The sequence below is a fragment of the Ochlerotatus camptorhynchus genome, unplaced genomic scaffold, assembly GCF_037179485.1.
Source record: "Ochlerotatus camptorhynchus isolate MF236.1 unplaced genomic scaffold, CSIRO-AGI_Acam_v1.1 ptg000022l, whole genome shotgun sequence".
Lineage (NCBI taxonomy): Eukaryota > Metazoa > Arthropoda > Insecta > Diptera > Culicidae > Ochlerotatus > Ochlerotatus camptorhynchus.
The window spans coordinates 6,785,452-6,804,924 of NW_027040514.1; the positions used below are offsets into that span (position 1 = coordinate 6,785,452).

The following is a 19,473-nucleotide window of genomic DNA, read 5'->3' on the forward strand; positions in this document are numbered from 1 at the left end:
TTTCAAAAGTTCCTAAGTAACAAATGTGAACAAATCAGGTTAATCGATACAAACTAGTGGTCTTTTATCATTATATGTGATGCAAAAACACCCATTCAAATTTACTTTCATTTTTTATTTTAAGATGATCATAGGGCAAAATTTATGCAATGTATATTTTGGAATGCTGGGTGCTTGATTGTTACTACGGACATTTGGTCTGCCCAACATGATTCGTGCTCATATTCAGAAGACGGGAGTGTTGAAAGCTAATCTAAATGTATGAGCAACGGAGCCAGTAATTTTGTCGGTCTTCTTCTTCTTCCTCGCATTTCAAGCTTATTGCGTATGGCATATTAGCTTGTTGCGTGCTCTCAACTTAGTGTTCTAGATGCACTTCCACAGTTATTAATTGAGAGCTTTCGATGCCTGTACCATTTTTGCATTAGTATAATTGTGTGGCAAGTACAATCATACTCTATTGCCCAGGGAAGTCGAGAAATTTTCCAACCCGAAAAATTCCTCCGGACCGGGAATCGAACCCAGCCACCTCCAGCATGGTCTTGCTTTGTAGCTGTGCCTTTACCGACTGAGCTAAAAGTGTTAGGTATTCTATTCTGAAGTCTGTGAAAGGGAATCTAGTATCATGCAAAACAAAGCGTCCAATGTAATACTAATTGCACTATTCCCAACCTATCAGTAAGGAAGTTGGTGAAAATGGAGGAAGTAAGTATTGGAAATGAAAATGAAAATGACCAAAACCACCGACTGTGCAGTGCTGAAATGTGTCAAGGAACGTTTGTCTGTATCCCGGAAGGCGCAATCAACGCGTCGAAGCGGTACAGGCTTTCATACCGAATCCAGGACTTTCGGACGCGGATGTGGCTAACAAACTCGGTGCAGTTCGCAGTACAGTTCGAAATATACGCATTCGGGATAGATACCTTCCGATATTTTGAACCACCCTAATGTTCACCCTTCACCATCCCCACCCACTCCTAGTTACCTCACTGCTTGCTGCAGTGAAACTTCCTCACTGATTGATGATGCATCATAGTCATACCTGGAATAGAGATGAGAAATAGGAATGAAGGCATTAGTAATCTGCACTATTCTGCGAAAATGGGATTATATGTTTGCCATCCTCGTCGTTATCAGCGGTCTACTTAACAATGTAAACAATGCATTATATTGGACGAGCTACGCCAAATCTACGATCAAATGCATTGTTTACAGAAGCTGATACGTCCCTTTGAAAAAGTAATCGAGAAATAATGAATTTTTCGAATGATCATACATTGTAAAATGCATACTTTCAAACCATGTACAACTGATCGTTTGATTTAACTACAGTGCGCTACGGTCGACGTCAGATTCCCTCTCTATTCCACGGAACCTACTCGATGAAATCGGACCCCGCAATGTGCATTCCTCGCCACGCTCTAGAAACTCGACTGTCATGGATGGCGGCGAATGGCGCCCACAACACTCACAACGAAGCAACCACGTGCTCGGTCTCCTGAAGGCCCCCTGTCGGCAGTCCCGGCAATCACCGTGAGACGATATCCTGGACTCATGCAATTCGCCCCCGGATCCACCTTGAACCCGAACGGCACGTGAAACTGAAAGCCCGCACTGACAAATCAGCATCGGCAAAACGTCTCCCGTCCCGTCCGAGTGATTCCCCTTCCCCGATCAGGCTGGTTGTGTCCGGCGGACGGCCGAAAGCGGACACCGAAAATATGCAGAAACCGTTAGAAATGTGTACTCACTTAGCATAGAGGTAGGAAAAATGATAAAATGTGGATACACCGCAAAGTCCGACCGACATGCCGCCTTCAACACGACCAATAGGAACGACGAACAACATCACAACAAACACAGCGTATGGACGCCGCCGTCGACTTGATTGGGTTGTGTGTGTGTGTGTGTGTGTGTGTGGCGCAGTCAGAAAATTGGACTCATAGAAGCTGGTTGGCACGCCATGTCGGCCGGTGGAGGTCAGTGGGACCGATCGTACCAAGTAGGCTTGTTCTTCGATGGATTTGCTCATGCACCGGTGCATGTTTAGCATGACGTCGCAAGGCGGGGCCCTTCCCTCAATGGCGTTCATTGGTTGCTGCGTTTTGGTTGAAGTTAATAGTTTGACTGTTTTCGGCAATCAACATTTAAACGGTAATTTCACTGCATTTTCATTAATTTACACGATTTCTTAGTCTTTTAGCTTCAATAGGACTAGATTTAAACAACAGAGCAAACTCAAAATGAGGCTGATTTCGAGTTGCCGATAATAGAACAGCAGTTTAACACGCAGTTCAAATGGAACGGTTGCCGAAGGAAAAGAGATTGCCGACAATCGTTGCACACACCAGAGAAATTTGAAGTGTTGTAAAGACGTTTTCAAACAGTTTCGGACAATTTTGTCGATTTGAATTGACTCTATCCATTCAAATCGACAAAATTGTCCGAAACTGTTTGAAAACGTTTTTACAGCGCTTCAAATTTCGCAGGTGAGTGTGACTATTGTCGGCAGCTTCATTTTCTTCGGCCACCGTTCCATTTGAACGGCGTGCTAACCAGCTGTTCCATTATCGGCAACTCGAAATCAGCCGCAGTTTTTAGTCCGCATATTTCATTTAAAGATAAATCTGACATAACAGGACTGCTCAGTCGTAGAAATCCAATCAGATTGAAGCTGAAGATTATAATGTATATATCTATTTCCTATTTTCCCGCACCATGGAGTTTGTGCTAAGTCAGTTTCTTATCAAATGAGTTTAAACTTTCGGAGGCTAATCAGGACCCGATTTGGAACCTTTTGAACACTGTGGAGCGAAAATTTCAAATTTTGCATCAGTCTAATGTGCATCGATGACCTCGGATTGACTGGCAGAGTGCATGAGCGTAGAAGACCGAAGAAACGGGCCCCGTAAGTACAGAAAATCTAGCGTTAAGATGAGCAAATTCTAGTAGATAAGAAAGAGAGAAGGTATTAATGAGGAAGCCAGGAAATTATGGAAAGTCGCGAAAATGGCGTCCTAAAGTGGTTCCCAAGAAGATGAAACCGGCCAATACTCCGGAAATAAGACCAATTGAGGAATACTGGCCGATTGTGAAGCACATACTGAAGAAAAAGGGTGGAACTGCAATTGGCCTGAAGTATTTCAAGCGGAAATGGAATTTGGCAGCCTGCAGCCGACACTGGCCGATCTCGGTTAAGCCTGCGGCTTAAGCGCCACTCCGGTAAAGGAGACCGCAGGCCACGTTGAGTTTGCCCGGATGAGACTGCCCCAGGGGGAGTCCAAGTGAAAATCTTCCTAGAAAGAAGAGATCGAGCCAGCTTGACTACTACCGAATTTTATCGATTAGAAACCTCTATTACGAAACAGCATAATCTCTCACAACACCGAAATAACTCCAAAAAGCTCCCGGTAAGAGAATACACAAACCCTAAACGACGTTCCACGTCAAGTTCTCCTCATCGGAAGTTTCCCTTAAAATTCCGCCAGAGGCGCAGCTGCAGCAAAAGAGGTACGCAACATAACAGTCAAATTCCGACCACGCGGAAGACAACAACATAATTCCACGGACCCGAAAACAACGTAAGGATACTTTTTTCCTCTCATTCTAATCTTTGATAGGACTGATCAACAACATTACATCAATTTCAAATCAAACATTTATTTCACAACGGAAAACGGTAAGTTGAGATTTTATTATTGACTAAAGCAGCCTTTTACGAAAGTTCTATTGTTTGTATATTTTCCTACTCCTCTTTATTCTATTTCTCTATCTAGTCCTATTCTTGTGTGCGTAACTACCTATCTGTGCTGTGCTCTTGTGTCTCTTCCTGATGAATCCCACGACGATGCAGCAAGCGGGGAACGGCAAAGCTTGGCACCCGGGTGTCTAACATTGATGGGTTGGGTGGGCATCCATGTATGACGTTACGTGCGCACGTTTGTCTTGCCGACACCCAACCTTACAATTCTTGGACTTCTCCAAATGTTAGCAATTCATGCTCTTCGACCTTATGGTCGGCAAAAAATGTCCTCCGTGGCGCCCTCGCCGGACGCCACACTCAACGAAAAAAACAGAACGGACTCACCAGTTGGTTTAGCTGCTGATGATTGCTGCGCTGCTGTTACTGGCGCGGCGACAATGCTACTTCAATCGATGCGCGTTCGACCGTTGGTGTTTGAACGGCCAACGATTTCCACGTGGGTGGATGAACCACAAAGCCCCGCTCAGCGATGTAGATGCGGATCGCTTTCCACCGGACAAGGTGACGGTTGCCGGGATTATTCACCCCGGGGATGCAGATGCTGACGTTGGAAGCGTAAACGTAGCCGTCGGCTGGTGAAAAGAACATTAAGCACAATGCACAGATTTCTTTTAACGCTTCAAGCTTCAAAAGAAGAGCGACAAGAGTTAGAGGAGATCATCCGGCTATTTCTTGGTCGAACAACTCTATTGGAGCATGAAATTGTCCTGCGAGAAGATGCAAAACCTAGGCGACAACCTGTCTACAAATGTTCACCAGCCATTCAGGCGGAGATGGATCGCGAAATTGAGCGATACAAGAAGGTAGACGCCATTGAAGAATGTTCGAGTGAATGGGCAAACCCTCTAGTACCGGTTCGTAAAGCAAACGGTAAACTAAGAGTGTGTTTGGATTCGCGAAGGATAAATACGATGACGAAGAAGGACTCGTATCCCATGCGGGATATGAGAGGCATCTTTCACCGTCTAGAGAGTGCAAAGTTCTTTTCAGTAATAGACCTGATAGATGCGTATTTCCAGATTCCTCTAAAGGAAGAATCTCGTGATTATACGGCATTCAGAACCTCGAAAGGACTCTACAGGTTTAAGGTCTGTCCGTTCGGATTAACGAATGCGCCATTCAGTATGTGTAGTCTGATGGACAAGGTAATAGGATTCGATTTAGAGCCCTGTGTTTTTGTCTATTTAGACGACATAGTCGTGGCTACCAAGACGCTAGCAGAGCACTTCAGACTATTGAGACTTGTAGCAGAAAGGTTACGGAAAGCGAACTTAACTATATCGCTGGATAAGTCACGATTCGGCCGTAAACAAGTTAGCTACTTAGGCTACCTATTGACTGAGAAAGGTGTGGCTATTGACAGCTCCAGGATTGAGCCCATTTTAAACTACCAGCAGGCCTAAATGTGTGAAGGACATACGCCGGCTTTTGGGGTTAGCAGGATTTTATCAAAAGTTTATAAAAAACTATAGTAAAATCGCTGCCCCGAAAGCGGACCTTTTGGACTGAAGCAGCAGAGGAGGCCTTCCAGTACCTAAAATCAGCGTTAATATCGGCACCGATACTTGTAAACCCCGATTTCTCACAACCATTCGTCATCGAGTCTGATACATCCGACAATGCAGTTGGTGCAGCATTGGTTCAAAAGTTTGAAGGAGGAACACGAGTGGTTGCATATTTTAGTAAAAAGCTAAGTAGCACTCAGCGCAAATACGCGAGCGTGGAAAAAGAATGTTTGGGGGTGTTACTAGCCATCGAACATTTTCGCCACTTTGTGGAAGGGACAAAGTTTAAGGTTGTAACAGATGCAAGAAGCTTGCTTTGGCTGTTTACAATTGGCATCGAATCCGGAAATTAAACTCCAATCCTACGACATCGAGTTGGAGTATAGGAAAGGGAAACTCAACATAACCGCGGATTGCTTATCACGATCCTTAGATGCCATATCCATAGCTCTTGTCGACCCTGACTACGAAGACCTTGCAAAACAGATCACAAGCGACCCACAAAGTTTCGCGGACTTCCGAGTCATCGATAATCGGATATATAAGCTGGTAAAAAACCAAGGAAAATTGGAGGACACCCGTTTTCTATGGAAGCAGTACCTGTCGAAAAACGAACGAGAGGAGGTCATGAAAACCATTCATAGCAAGGCGCATTTAGGATTCGAGAAAACGTTGGCTGCCATTAGAGAGAGGTATTTTTGGCCTCGAATGAACTCTCAAATTAAGAACTAAATTGTCGGGATTGTTTAACTTGCCAAACCAGCAAAGCTACGAACATCAACACGACCGCTCCGTTGAACTCGCAGAAAAAAATCGCTGACTACCCCTGGCAGTTCCTAACAATGGACTATGTTGGACCTCTGCCAGTCTCAGGGAAAGGGAGGAGTACATGTCTACTAGTGATAACTGATATCTTTAGTAAATTTGTACTTGTCCAACCTTTTAGGCAAACTACAGCAGACTCTTTAGTTCCTTTTGTCGAAAATATGGTATTCCAATTGTTTGGCGTACCAGAAGTTAGTCGTTCCAGGAACTTCTGAAACGGTACAACGTAACTCACTGGCGAACTCCGAATTACCACCCACAGGTGAACGATGCCGAGAGAGTAAACCGTGTACTAACGACGGCCATTAGAGCATCCATCAAAAAGGACCACAAGGATTGGGCAAACAATGTCCAGACTATCGCCAATGCAATTAGGAACTCAGTACATGAAGCTACACATTACTCGCCCTACTTCGTGATGTTCGGAAGGAACATTGTTTCAGACGGAAGAGAGTACCGCCATTTACGGGACACTTTCAACGAGACTAGTAGACCTGCGAATCTAGAACGGGAGAAACTTTATGCTGAAATCAGGGAAAACCTCAAAAAAGCATTCGACAAACACTCGAGATACTACAACCTGAGAGCAAATGCAAATTGTCCGAAGTTCACTTTAAGAGAAAAGTTATTAAAAAAGAATACGGAATTGTCCGATAAAGGAAAAGGCTATTGCGCTAAACTTGCCCCTAAATACATCCCTGCGATTGTTAAGAGGAAAATCGGAGAACACTGGTAAGCGACTTGGGGTGTACAATTGCCGATACCTCAAGAAGCTACATTCATCGGCCTCATAGAAACATTGGTTGTTAAAGCTATGCATCCTTTAGGAGGTAACAACCCAAGTAACATTTTAAGTTTTATGAAATAATACAAAGCTACTATAAAACAACATTCATAAAACCCTGGTCAAGGCTACTTTGCCATTGGTGCATCCACCAAAACCTCATTAAGACTAGAATCTGTCTAGTTGGCCCATCCTGGAGAAGGTTCTGAAGGGTATATTTCCGAAGCTCTTCAAGATTGAATTACTGCAAAAAGGTTGTATGACGAACGTATTGAGAACCATTTGAAACCCGTATTTAAGCTACAATAAAAGCTATTTGGCAACAATAAAAACCTTTTTCAAGCCATTTTGCCTAGCCGCTTGCTGAATCTACTAGAAAAATCTTCAATCAAGATAGAAAAGGATTCAAAAATACCATCCGATCTTAACAATATAATTGTATTATAAACTGATCATATAAAAAGCCTATTCAATTTCCAAAATTATTAAAATTGTTCTCATAAAGTGGTCAAGTTGTAGGTGCCATATTAAATCTTATGTTAAACGTACTTGAAAACATCGAAAAAAATAAGTCCGCCCTCGGAAAACGTTGATCTCACTTATCATTTTTAATCAAGAAGAAAAATTAATTATTCATCAGATTGATCATTAAGCGTAGCCGAGATATGTTTTATGATTATCGTATTTCAAATATCTGCTCATTCCTAAATTGACCAAAATAAAGTTATATCCATGGAAATACTCATTGAAAACGAAGTTTGTAAAAATCAAACCCTAAATAATTGTAATATGGCGGTGACTTAAAAGTTGGTTCGCATAGGCCGTTTGTGAAAAAGTTGTTTTGCTTTAATGAAATCCCTAAAAATTCAGAAGGTTTTAAAATAGCTTTCATGAAGAAAACTTCCTGACTGAATTGTATTTATATAAAGCCGTTTTGCCATTCAGATTTATGGCAGCATTTATGGAGGCAAAGTTGCCTGCAAAGATTTAAACGTCAAAGTTTGTTTATCTTTCGATAGTTGCGTTGTTCGATCATTGCAACGAGATTTTACTCCAGCGTTCTTCCAGGAGATTTTCTCCCGCTGAATTGGAAGCAGTTACTAAGGAAGTGTGCGGAACTATTTAGCAACATTTCACATATATCGCAACAACTGGAAGCTCAATCGTTCCCGTAAAATATCCCCTTCTTCCGGATGATTCCAAAGTGCACCATCAAACGATGCAGTTGAAATTAAGTACGTTTGAATGAAATTTCGAAGCTTTCGCTGAATAAAATTACTGATATGAATCGGAAACCAGCCAATCTCCACTTACTGACAGTTTCAATGGTTTGCTGTAGGTACAAATGCAAATTATTTCGTTAGTCCGATCTGGAGAAGGCTAGTCTGGAGACGGTCAACACCGGTCAGAACGTGATGCAAACGCCAGATGCTCAGTCGTTGCTGAAATTGACTTCCCTTCGGTTGTTAACATCGCTTGAATTTTTCATCCTACTTCGTCTACTCTTCGAGATTTCCTTTTCATAAATATTGCTTTTATTCACTATGAGGATCCAACTTTTGAGTTCAATTTGGAAACATAGTAATTGGGGATTTTATGGTACACTTTAGCAAGTCTAAACAAAAACAATATATGCTTTTTGCTCTAATTTAAAACCGAATTGTTTTATGGTTGCTTTTATAATGACAGAACAACTTTATAAAGTATTTTATCAAGGCATTAATAAACAATAGCTATTGAAGTTTATGATTGATTTACAGAACAGTTTTATGAAGGTATTAAGAGCTGCTTTAAATTTATGCTTTAAACAACTTTCTCGACAGACTATAAAAGGTTTTCAAAACAGTAATAAGCTGAATTACTAACCAGAAATGTTTTACACTTTAAAATGCTGTATTTAAACTAAATAGATTGTTTATTTCCGCTATAAAACCACCATAAATCAGAGTGGATGCCAAGTAGCTGCTGAATTGTTACTTGGGAACGCATCTTGAAATGCATGAAAAAACAATTTTGGCATCAAATCACACTCCTTGAGAATGAGTCGAGATGATGCATATTTTGATAAAGCTATGGTACCTTTCGAAGGGAACGAAGCATGGACCGTTTTCGTGCATAAAAATCAATTAAAATTGCAAATTCATTATTTCCTCGTTTATCGAGTTCAGTCCACTACGGTAAAGTTATGAACGCTCTATGAGTGGACCATGCAGCTACGGGCTTGCACCAAAATATCACCAGCCATTCTTGAAGTGCTCCTCATTCATTTAGTTGAGCCGTTCCACAACAACAATCAATTTACTGGTAACGACCTTCAAGAATGTGCGTAGGTAGATTAAAGATCACTCCGAAGATTAGAAATAGGAGAAATCTGGGGTATCTCCTGACAAAACAGCTATGTATCAATCGTGACGAGTAATGTAGAACAAACCCTGATGAGACAAAATCGACCGGTAGGGATAAGTTGAACGAAGAGAAAGAATGGATCCTACCTAACTTGAATTTGTAAATATTAGTAGTTAGGTTTCCTATCATTATTCTAGGTTAGTATCTAAAAGTATTGTTAGTACTATCATCTAAGTTCATACCAGTTTTTTTCGATTGCCCATTTTCACATTTTCATCCTTCGTTAGCGTAAGTTCTAGTTGAATTCCTTACTCATCATTTGTTTACGGGTGTTGCAATTTGTTGTTAAGTGCATTAAGAAAAGTTCGAGTAAGTGGTAACAATTTTCGAGTCCGGACTTTTTGGTGTTCATGAAAGGAACATTTTAGAAAATAGCAGATAGAACATTTGTCGAGATCATTTTAAAATGCTATCTCGATGTTTCACGCCTCATTTCGGTGATTTATAATACTTGAACGGTGTCTACAGTAAGTGGAGCACCTCCGTGCTGCATGCTTGTAGGGCGGTACAGCCTTATAAGGCGAGCGATAACTATAAAACGTGGCGTGTTTAGGGCAAAAGTATATTCTAGAGTAGCGGTTCTCTAACTTTTTTCGATTACGACCCACTTTTAGGAGTTTTATAAGCTCGCGACCCACCAATATTAAAATGATCCTGAAAACTCCAAAATGGCTTTAAAATGCAAAAAATAATCATCAATCTGCATGATTGCCTGATCAGAATGTTAGCGTTAAATAGCGAGGAACAACAGAATTGTGGTAAATCGAAAAATCCATCCAAAAACGATCTTAAATGTGTGAAAATTATTAAAACACTGAAAGTTTTCCCTAAGCGCATGAGTAGTATTAAAAACAATTAGAAAACCACCTCATAACGTTGTAAAATACCCGAATTGAGACCAACTTTCAACACCAAAAAAACCTCAAAACGCTAACATGGTTTTTAAAAACGTCCTGAACAACCTCAAAATAATCTCGCAAACACTGAAATAACCTAAAAACATCAAAAAGGCCTCACAATCTATAAACAAGAATAATTTACAAAATGGATTTTAAAACCAAAAACTATAGAGGTAACTCTAAGACCAGAAGGTCCCGAAGAAACGTGCTCAACTTTTTGGCTCAGCTCTGGAACTCTCTTCGGTCTCAAGATAATCGATGCACCCCTCGAAACAAAGGAAAATCCACTAACCCCTCATAACCCCTCAAATCATATCTGTCAAACTTTCATAGAGAATCAAAACAAACATAGTGTAGTACTAAAATTTCGACTAGAATGGGATACGTTAATCGATTTGCTTGGGACCAATAGTCTAGTCAAGCCAATTTTAAATCGTTAGTTTCCACCGGTTGCTAAAACGGCCCAGAATTGCTTTAAAAACGCCCATTTGACTTAAAAATCATACCAACAACCTGAACTCTCGAGCACTTTTTCAAAAAGGGCCAATGTAACATGTCCGCTACATGTATTGAGAAACACTGAGTTCGACAGATTATTTTTTAATTACTTATAACCTCAGATTGGTTTTGCATGCAGAAAATGAGCACCAATCTAAGTCTCTAAGTAGAGAAAAATGACCGAAGTAACAATCAAGCGAAATGAAATCTTTACACCCACAAAGTTTCATTAGACTCTGACAGGGAGCTGGCAACCCTGTTTGAGTTGACGTGAAATTCACCATTTCCTACTTTCTTACTTCATTCTCTCCAAACTACATCCCTTTTCTTGCCCGCATACAAACTTATCAATCGCAGTGTGCCATAAAAGTGGCACCTTGGTTCGGGCACGGCGGCTGATGGCCAAACCAACTGAATGAAGAAAAAAAAATAACATTAGACCCCAGTCAGTACCACAGAGCTGACAAGCATACACCAACCAACCAACCGCAGACTGCTGCTGGCGAAGCCAAAAGTCAATATGTTAACACACAACAAACATTTGTTATCAATATAATTCAAATAATTTCCGGGCAGAGAGTGTAAAATTTATTTTCATTCATAAAAAGTCTCGCAGTCGCAGCAGTGCTCCTCACAGCACGGTGTGGCATGGCGGCGAACTTCGCGCCGTACGCGATTAGTGGAGGGGGGGCACCCCTACTCCCTCCCACCACCCCCTCCCCACCCACTCTGAGAGGAAGTGCGCACTGATGCTGATAGTAGAAGAGTGTATCGCAGCGCACACTCACTAAGCCGCAGTTCAGCATCCAGTAACTTCGATCTCCTCTCGCTTCCCCCTTTGTGTGGAGTTAACTTAGGAGTTGTCTGCCCCACAATAAAAAATAAAAAAACAGTCAACATCATCTTCTTCGCATCCTATCCTACTCGCGCGCCCGTTTTGGGATCATCTTCGCAGTAGTGCAGCATCCGCCCGTCTGGATCAACGCGTTGTCTTGGTTTCTTCTGAAAAACCCCGAACAACAACAACAACAACAACAACAACCACATCGGAATGTGTGCCTCGTTTCGCGCTGCTGCGCCGTCTCGATCTCGATGTGTGATACAAATCGTCGAGCCTGTCCTCTCAGGAGACTTTCACATGGACGCGCCGAGCTTGACGCCGAAGAAGAGCAGAGAGCCAAATTCCAGGAAATGCGGTTTATGAATGCAGTGGCCTCGGAATGCTCGCTAAGGGCCATCCAGTGAAAGAAGACTCCAAGTTGGTGTGGCGTCGGATTTCTTCGCGCTTGGATGGCAACACTGCAACCGGACCTGGGAGCCATTCGCTGAAAACAAGTACTTGATGTTTGTAAACAAATCCCACTTAACTACCCTTGGGATATCGGGCGATGGTGGGGTAAAGCAAGACTCACTCTAGTCACTCGGTTGGCTTACAAACGATGGAGAATGCACCAAACCAAGCAGTGTGATTTGATTTAGCCTCTCTCGCTCCGTCTTTCTTCACTTCTACAAACGGCGAGGACTTTCGGAAAAAACGTGACGACACCGAGAAACGATCACGAATATGGCGTCGCACTTGATTGGCTGGTCGGAACCGACCGACTCTCTGCTGGAGATGCTCCAATTAGGCTATGCTCGCCGCGCGCCAGTGTAGGTTGATAAGCGCAAATTCAAATAAGTCATCTAAATTCCTTTCCGCGTCGACCTACTTAGGTAAGTCGGCGGAGAAATGCAGCAAGCACACTGACGGACCACGATTGTCGGGGTACGATGGACAAGATACCGATGTACCGATACCGATGTGTGTATGTCTCTACCTCCCAATCAGTATGCACCAATCCGACCACCACCGGTGTGCACGGGTTAGGGCCAGAACGAGGATTTACCTGCTGTCTTTTGAAGTGGCAAGCCTTTTCTTGAGGATAGTTTTGAGAGCCGAATTTACCTTTGAAGACCTTGTGTTTGCCTTAATAATATCCTGGTTTGAGCAGTTCCAGGTCAAATCCGATTCAAAGTTACAGTATTAGAGCACCCGCACCAATGCGTTGCTAAAGCTATTTTAGCAACCTCCACCGTAACGCAATAACCGCACTGGGGGTTGCTATTCAAGTGCGGGAAATAACAATCTGCCTCTCGGTGAACAGCGGGTTGACAAATATAGCAGCGCGATAGCAACCGGCCCAAGCGTTGCTATCTATGAACTGTTGGTTTTGATTTTCATTCGAACATTGTGATATATGAATACATTTGGATTTGGGACAAAAATGTTGACCCAAGGGACAGCAAAACATTCCTCTGGAAGACCCGGGACATCCATTAATGTGGAAAATTAGTAATCAACTTGTTGTTATGCTGCATGAATGAATTTGGATTTGAAACCAGTATGTGCACTCTGGTAGCCATGGAACGGTCTTTCAAAAGATCCGGAACATCCGTAAAGGGGCCAATTCATAGAAAAGATCCTAGAGCTCCGTATTTTTTTTAAATCTCTTATCTTGATGCTACATTAATGAATTTGGATCTGGGACCACCATGCGAACTCTGCTGGCCACAACCCGGTCTTTCGGGAGGTCCGGACCATGCGTAAAAATGATCAATTCATAAAAAAGATCCTAGAGCTTCACGATTCACTTATTCTGAAGATCTAAGTGAAAAGATTTTGAACATCCACAAAAGTAGACATTTCGCGTAAAAATCCTAGTTTTATTTGGACTTCCCTGAGGTTTTGAATCTTTCCTGAAGTTCATTAATTTTTCTATTGTTCCGGAAATTTGAATCATATTTATAAAATGTTCTGAAGACCTCGCATTGTTTCTGAAGTTTCATGAAACTCTTGAAATATCCCATAATTCATTTGAATTGCTTGAAATATCCTGCAATTTTTCTTAAATAAATGAAACTGATATGAAGATCTCTAATCATCTACGAAGTTCCGAGAACTTCCCAAAATATAATGAAAATACCAAAAAATCTATATACTTCTCTGAAGGTCTCTAGACGTTCTTGAAGATTTCTGAACATTTGAAAAGATCTCGCGATTTTCTTGAACATAATCTGATCGTTGCTGAAGTTCCTACATTTTTTTTTGCAGTTCTTTAAACTGCATTGAAAACCATGGAACTCCCTTAAAATGATCTCACATTTTCCTGATGCTCATGTCACATCTCTTATGTTTCTGATAAAGTTTCGGAAATTCCCTGAGTTTCTTGGAACTTCTTAAAAATTCTTCAATTTCCTTGAAATTAGTTGACTTGTTCTTAGTTTCTCTGATCAGTCCTTCTGCTCTCGACGCATTCCTGAAGTACTATCAATTCTATTGAAGTTCTAGGTATTACCCTGAACTAAATAGAATTATCGGATCTTACCCATACACATATTCAAACTTCCCTGAAATTCTGGAATTTCATGAATTTCACGAAGCTGTGAAGTTATTGAAAGTGCCGTTAATATCTCTGAAATTCCCTAAAGCTCTCTAGTTTAATTTCTTAGAGGTATTTGGAAGTTCTTTAAAATGTCAATTTTCCTCAAGTTATCCCCACATATCTGAAATTATTTTGACTTCTTTAAAGTTCTCTGGACATTCCTGAATTTCTCAAATAATCTTAAAAGTTCCTGTAGTTTCCTGAAGTTTTTGAAACCACTTTGAAAATCATGAAGTTTGCCTGAAGTTCTCCAAAATTTGCCTGTAAAACTTCCTGAAATTATCAGTACTTCTTTTCATTCCTCAGACTCTCCGGAAGATCTCTATTGTTTCCTGAAGTTTACGGAACTTTCTTTATGTTATCATGATGATGTTCCTGGAATTGTTCAGAAATTAATGCAACTGCCCAGAAGATTTTTAACTTCCCTTTAAACATGGATCTTCTGTGTAGCTTTCTTAATGTTTTTAAGTTCATTCCCTGAAGTTTTTTACTATCCTTAAATTTGCGGAACTTCTTGAAGGTTTCGTTTATTTTACTGAAATAAATGGAACTGCCGTAAAGTTCTCGAAAAGAACCTAAAGTTTTAAGAACGTCCTTCAAGTTCTCACAGTTTTCCTGATATTCATGGAACTGCCCTAACATTTTCAGAACTTACCCGAAGTTCACGTAAATTACTCATAGGTCTTTAAGTTTAAATTTTCCCGAATATAAAGGAACTGCCCTTAAGCTCTTGACCTTCGCTGAAGTAAATTTTCCTGAAATCTATTAGATTGCCTTGCTTAAAGATCTTTTCCCAAGTAACCAAAAGTTCCGCATTCAACGATTAAAATCACTTTCAAGTTCTGTAAAGTTCACATAAAGTTCCGACCGAACCTTCAAGTTCCATAAAGTTCAAATAAAGTTCCGACAGAACTTTCAACTTCCATAAAGTTCAAATAAATTTCCGACAAAACTTTCAAGTTCCATAAAGTTCAAATAAAGTTCCGACAGAACTTTCAACTTCCATAAAGTTCAAATAAATTTCCGACAGAACTTCCAAGTTCCATAAAGTTCAAATAAAGTTCCGACCGAACCTTCAAGTTCCATAAAGTTCAAATAAAGTTCCGACAGAACTTTCAAGTTCCATAAAGTTCAAATAAAGTTCCGACAGAACTTTCAAGTTCCGTAAAGTTCAAATAAAGTTCCGTCAGAACTTTCAAGCCACATGAAGCAATTAGCACCAGTCTTTATTAGTAACAATAGGGCAAAAGTTGGCTTCAGCAATACCTTAACCTATTATCGTCAGGGGGTAAACAAAGTCCTAGAGCACTCACATTCGGCCAATAGTTGCTCTGAAACACAATGTATCCACATGCCAAAATTGAGCTCTCAAGGACCTTGTTTACCCCCTGACGATAATAGGTTAAGGTATTGCCGAAGCCAACTTTTCCCCTATTTAATGTACGTAAATATTAAATGATCAGTGGCCCGAATAAATTATAATTCTTATAAAATAATTTCCTGGATTCGAACCCTTGTATTCGGCATGCGATCTACTAACGCTAACCACTGCGCCACAAATGTGTTGGAATATCATGCAGGTAAATACCAATTCAAAATTCATCAAGGTGTTGTGTTTCGTTTTCAAGTCAGTCAGCTGGCACTGAAAACTCCAACAGTAGGCGGGACAACAGCTCACTTTAATATATTTCAGATGTCGCAGGGGTTCGTGCTGGGGCTCTCACGCAGAAGGACTGGGTTTAATTCTTCAAACAGCTCCAATTCTACTACTAATGCTGATCAATCAATGCACATTAATAACTTTCATAAAAGTGCGAACTAAACATAGAATTGGTGTAGAGGAAAAACAAAACCTTTTTTAATTTATTTTCTAAAAATTCTGTTCAAGTTCCGCAAGAAGCTGCTTAGAATGCTCTTCAATTATGATACCGGAACTGTTAAGTTCTTATAACGACTAAAAATGAGGCTGCTTAGAATTCTAAAGACCATCACCAACTAAGCTGCTTAAGCCACAAATGGCCTTTTATCTGAACTTTTGTTTACTTGGGTTAACTTCCCCACATTTCCATCAATCAGAACTTCTTAAAGGTTTTAACATTTTCTGATTAATTCACAAGCTAAAATATGTAATCTAGTAATCCAGATGGACATCCGAAAAAGCCCTTATGCCTTTCGGTGCGCAACTTTTATAAGCTGAGTATACGAAGATCGATATTTCGATCATTTTTACGAATTGACCACTTTTTTGGACGTTCCGGATCTCCCAGAGGACAGTTTCTTGAACACCAGTGTGCCCATGTTGGTCCCAGATTCAAATTCATTCATGTAGCATTACAACAAGTGATTTAAACAAATCGCTGGGCTATTCGGATCTTCCGGAGGACCGTTTCTTGAGTACCTGGGTCTGTAGTTGGATCTTAACCCTCAATCTTCAGTCTTCGTGGTTAGGTATATCAATATTACCGAAAGAAAAACAATCACGAAACTCTGTGATCAATTTCAGTTCGAAGTTCGACGATAACTTTAGCAACTATCGGTGCGAAAGCCGAAACGTAAATTCACAATCGTAATAGCAACGACCGGTGCGTAAACAAGTTGCTAACTAAAATAGCAATGGCTAAAGTTGTCAAACTAGCAGATGGTTACATTTCTCCAGTTCGAACGAAATCTCGAACCTTGATGGAGCCCATCAGCGCCCGCACAGTGGAAACGGACACGGAATCAGCGCATTTCTCCCATTTTGCCCGCATTTGCTGGATGTCCTTGACTACCTTCGTCGTTGCCCCGTATTTTTCGATTGGTCGAAATTCCCGGCAATTCGGAGGATTCATTAGCTTGGGGGACAAAATCGATCTTGTTGGAAGCATACCACTCCAGAACGACTTTGGAGTAGTGACAGCTGGCTAAATTGGGCCAAAAGATGACTTTGCCCCTATGCTTGCGGATGAACGGCAATACACGCTTTTTTAGGCCTTCTTCGATGTAAACTTGGGATGTCATCGTCTAGGATGTGACGAATGGTGATCTTCTTCGCGAAGTTGTTGGCAAACACGAACTTGAATCTTCCCGGCACATCCCCACGTTCAGTCACGATGTAAAACCATAGAGGTAACTCTAAGACTAGAAGCTCCCGAAATAACGTGCTCAACTTTTTGGCTCAGCTCTGGTACTCTCTTCGGTCCCAAGCTAATCGATTCACCCCTCGAAACATAGGAAAAACCAATAACCCCTCATTTTGTCTGTCAAACTTTCATAGTGAATCAAAACAAACATTGCGTAGTACTAGAATTTCGACTAGAATGGTTTGGAGGTGCGCATTTAACAGAAAATTTCTGGTGGAAAGTTCGCTACACTGTGGTGAATGTAGAAGCAAGGTTTATTCATTTTTTCTGGTGCATAATTTGCATCGTTCTGATGAATGCAAGCTTCATTGAAAATTCAGGGTGGAAAATTTGCAGCATTCTGGTGCATGAAGAGACAAAGCCTGAAAATTGCACCACAAAGATGCATGGTGAAACAAACTTCCCTGAAAATTTTCGGTGCACCGTTCTGGAGGAGCATGCTTTATGGAAAATTTCTGGTTCAAAATTTGCATCGCTCTGATAAATGAAATGAACGGAAAATTTCCGGTGGAAAACTTGCACTGGTCTGGTAAATGAACGCACAAGCTTTATTTAAAATTAAACTGTATTGAAAATTTCTGGTGGAAAATCTGCACCGTTCTGGTGAACGGATGGGCAAGCTTTTCGGAAAATGTTTGGTGTTAAATTTGCATCCATCTGCTGAATAGATAAACAAACTTTAATAATAATTTCTGGTGTAAATTTTGCACCATTCTGATGATTGGGAGGGAAGCTGCATAACTGAAAATTTATGATGAAAAATCTGAAAATAGGGGCAAGCTTTATTTCGTGGAAAATCTACAACATTCTGATGAAAGGAGAAGCAAGCTATAAAGGGTGTCCACGATGAAATTGCCACACTATGAAATTGCTCTAACTTTTTAACCGTTGGGTAGAATTTAATGAAAATTTGGGTGGATTTAGTTCATAGTGCATTATTTACATCCTGCAAGCTTTAAAGTCCTGTGATCAAAACTCGCGGAAATGGAGTCGAAAGAACAGCTCGTGCGTGATAAAATCTTGCGCATTCATCACGAGAACAAGGATCTCTCGCATCGTTCCATCGCTAAAACGTTGGGAATCGCGAATTCCACGGTGTCGCGAGTGATTAAGCGGTTCGAGGAATGGTTGACCACCGATCGGAAGCCTAGAAGTGAAGGAAAAAGTATTCCGTACAACACCAAAAATCACAACCGCGTAGTTGGGGCCTTCAACCGAAATCCGAACGCCTCCGTTAGGGATGTGGCTAAGAAGCTGCACCTAAGCCGAAGTTTTGTCCAGAAGGCCAAAACTAAGGCTGGGCTTCGAACGTTCAAGGTACAAAAGGCCCCTAATCGCGACGAGAAGCAGAACAAGTCCGCCAAAACCCGTGCCAGGAAGTTGTACCTCAACAAGCTGACGAAAGTTGAATGCTGCATCATGGACGACGAAACATATGTGTAGGCCGACTTCAAACAGATCCCCGGCAACCTGTTTTTCACGGCCAAGGATAAGTTCAGCGTTCCGGAGCATGTCCGCACTCAGAAGATGTCCAAATTTGCGAAGAAATTCCTGGTTTGGCAAGCCATCTGCACGTGCGGGAAGCGGAGTGCACCTTTCGTGACCCAGGACACGATGAACGGACAGGTGTACATAAAAGAGTGCCTCCAGAAGCGGCTGCTTCCTCTCCTGAAGGCCCACAACGTCCCAACAATCTTCTGGCCGGATTTGGCCTCATGCCACTACTCCAAGGACGTGCTGAAGTGGTATGCGGACAATAAGGTCAATTTCGTGCCGAAAATGTTCAACCCTCCCAACACTCCGGAGCTCCGCCCCATCGAGAAGTACTGGGCGATTATGAAGCAGCACCTTCTTAAACGACCTAAGGTAGTGAAGACAGTCGAGGAACTGAAGAAAGTATGGGTTTACATGCAAAAAACGGTTGATTCACAGGTTGTGCAGAATCTTATGGCCGGGGTTAAGGCCAAGGTGCGGGCATTTGCGTATGGACTGTAAATAAAATACGAGTAAAATGGTAAAATGAAGTTTAATAGTTATTTCTCAATCCCTGAAAATTTGATGGCAATCGGATGAAAACTCGAATTTTGCGAATCAATTTTGTGTGTGGCAATTTCATCGTGGACACCCTTTATTGAAAATGTCTGGTGGGAAATGGAAAAAGGAAATCAGAAGATTGGAGAAGCAATTTTATTGAACATCGACGGTGGAAAATTTGCATCGTTCTGATCAATTTTAATTTTCTGGTGGTA

The 19,473-nt window shown here is 41.3% G+C and overlaps 1 protein-coding gene across 5 annotated transcripts in view; it reads right to left on the reverse strand.

Moving 5' to 3' along the window:
• Positions 1-19,473, reverse strand: part of Imp (IGF-II mRNA-binding protein) — a 268,323-nt gene that overhangs the window by 39,161 nt on the left and 209,689 nt on the right. For 2 of the 5 annotated variants that reach the window (XM_065227311.1, XM_065227314.1), the window contains one exon: positions 986-1,042. The exons of the other annotated variants lie outside the window; for them this stretch is intronic. In XM_065227311.1, the coding sequence (XP_065083383.1) occupies positions 986-1,042 (57 nt within the window). The remainder of the gene's footprint in view (positions 1-985; positions 1,043-19,473) is intronic. 5 annotated transcript variants of the gene reach the window in all.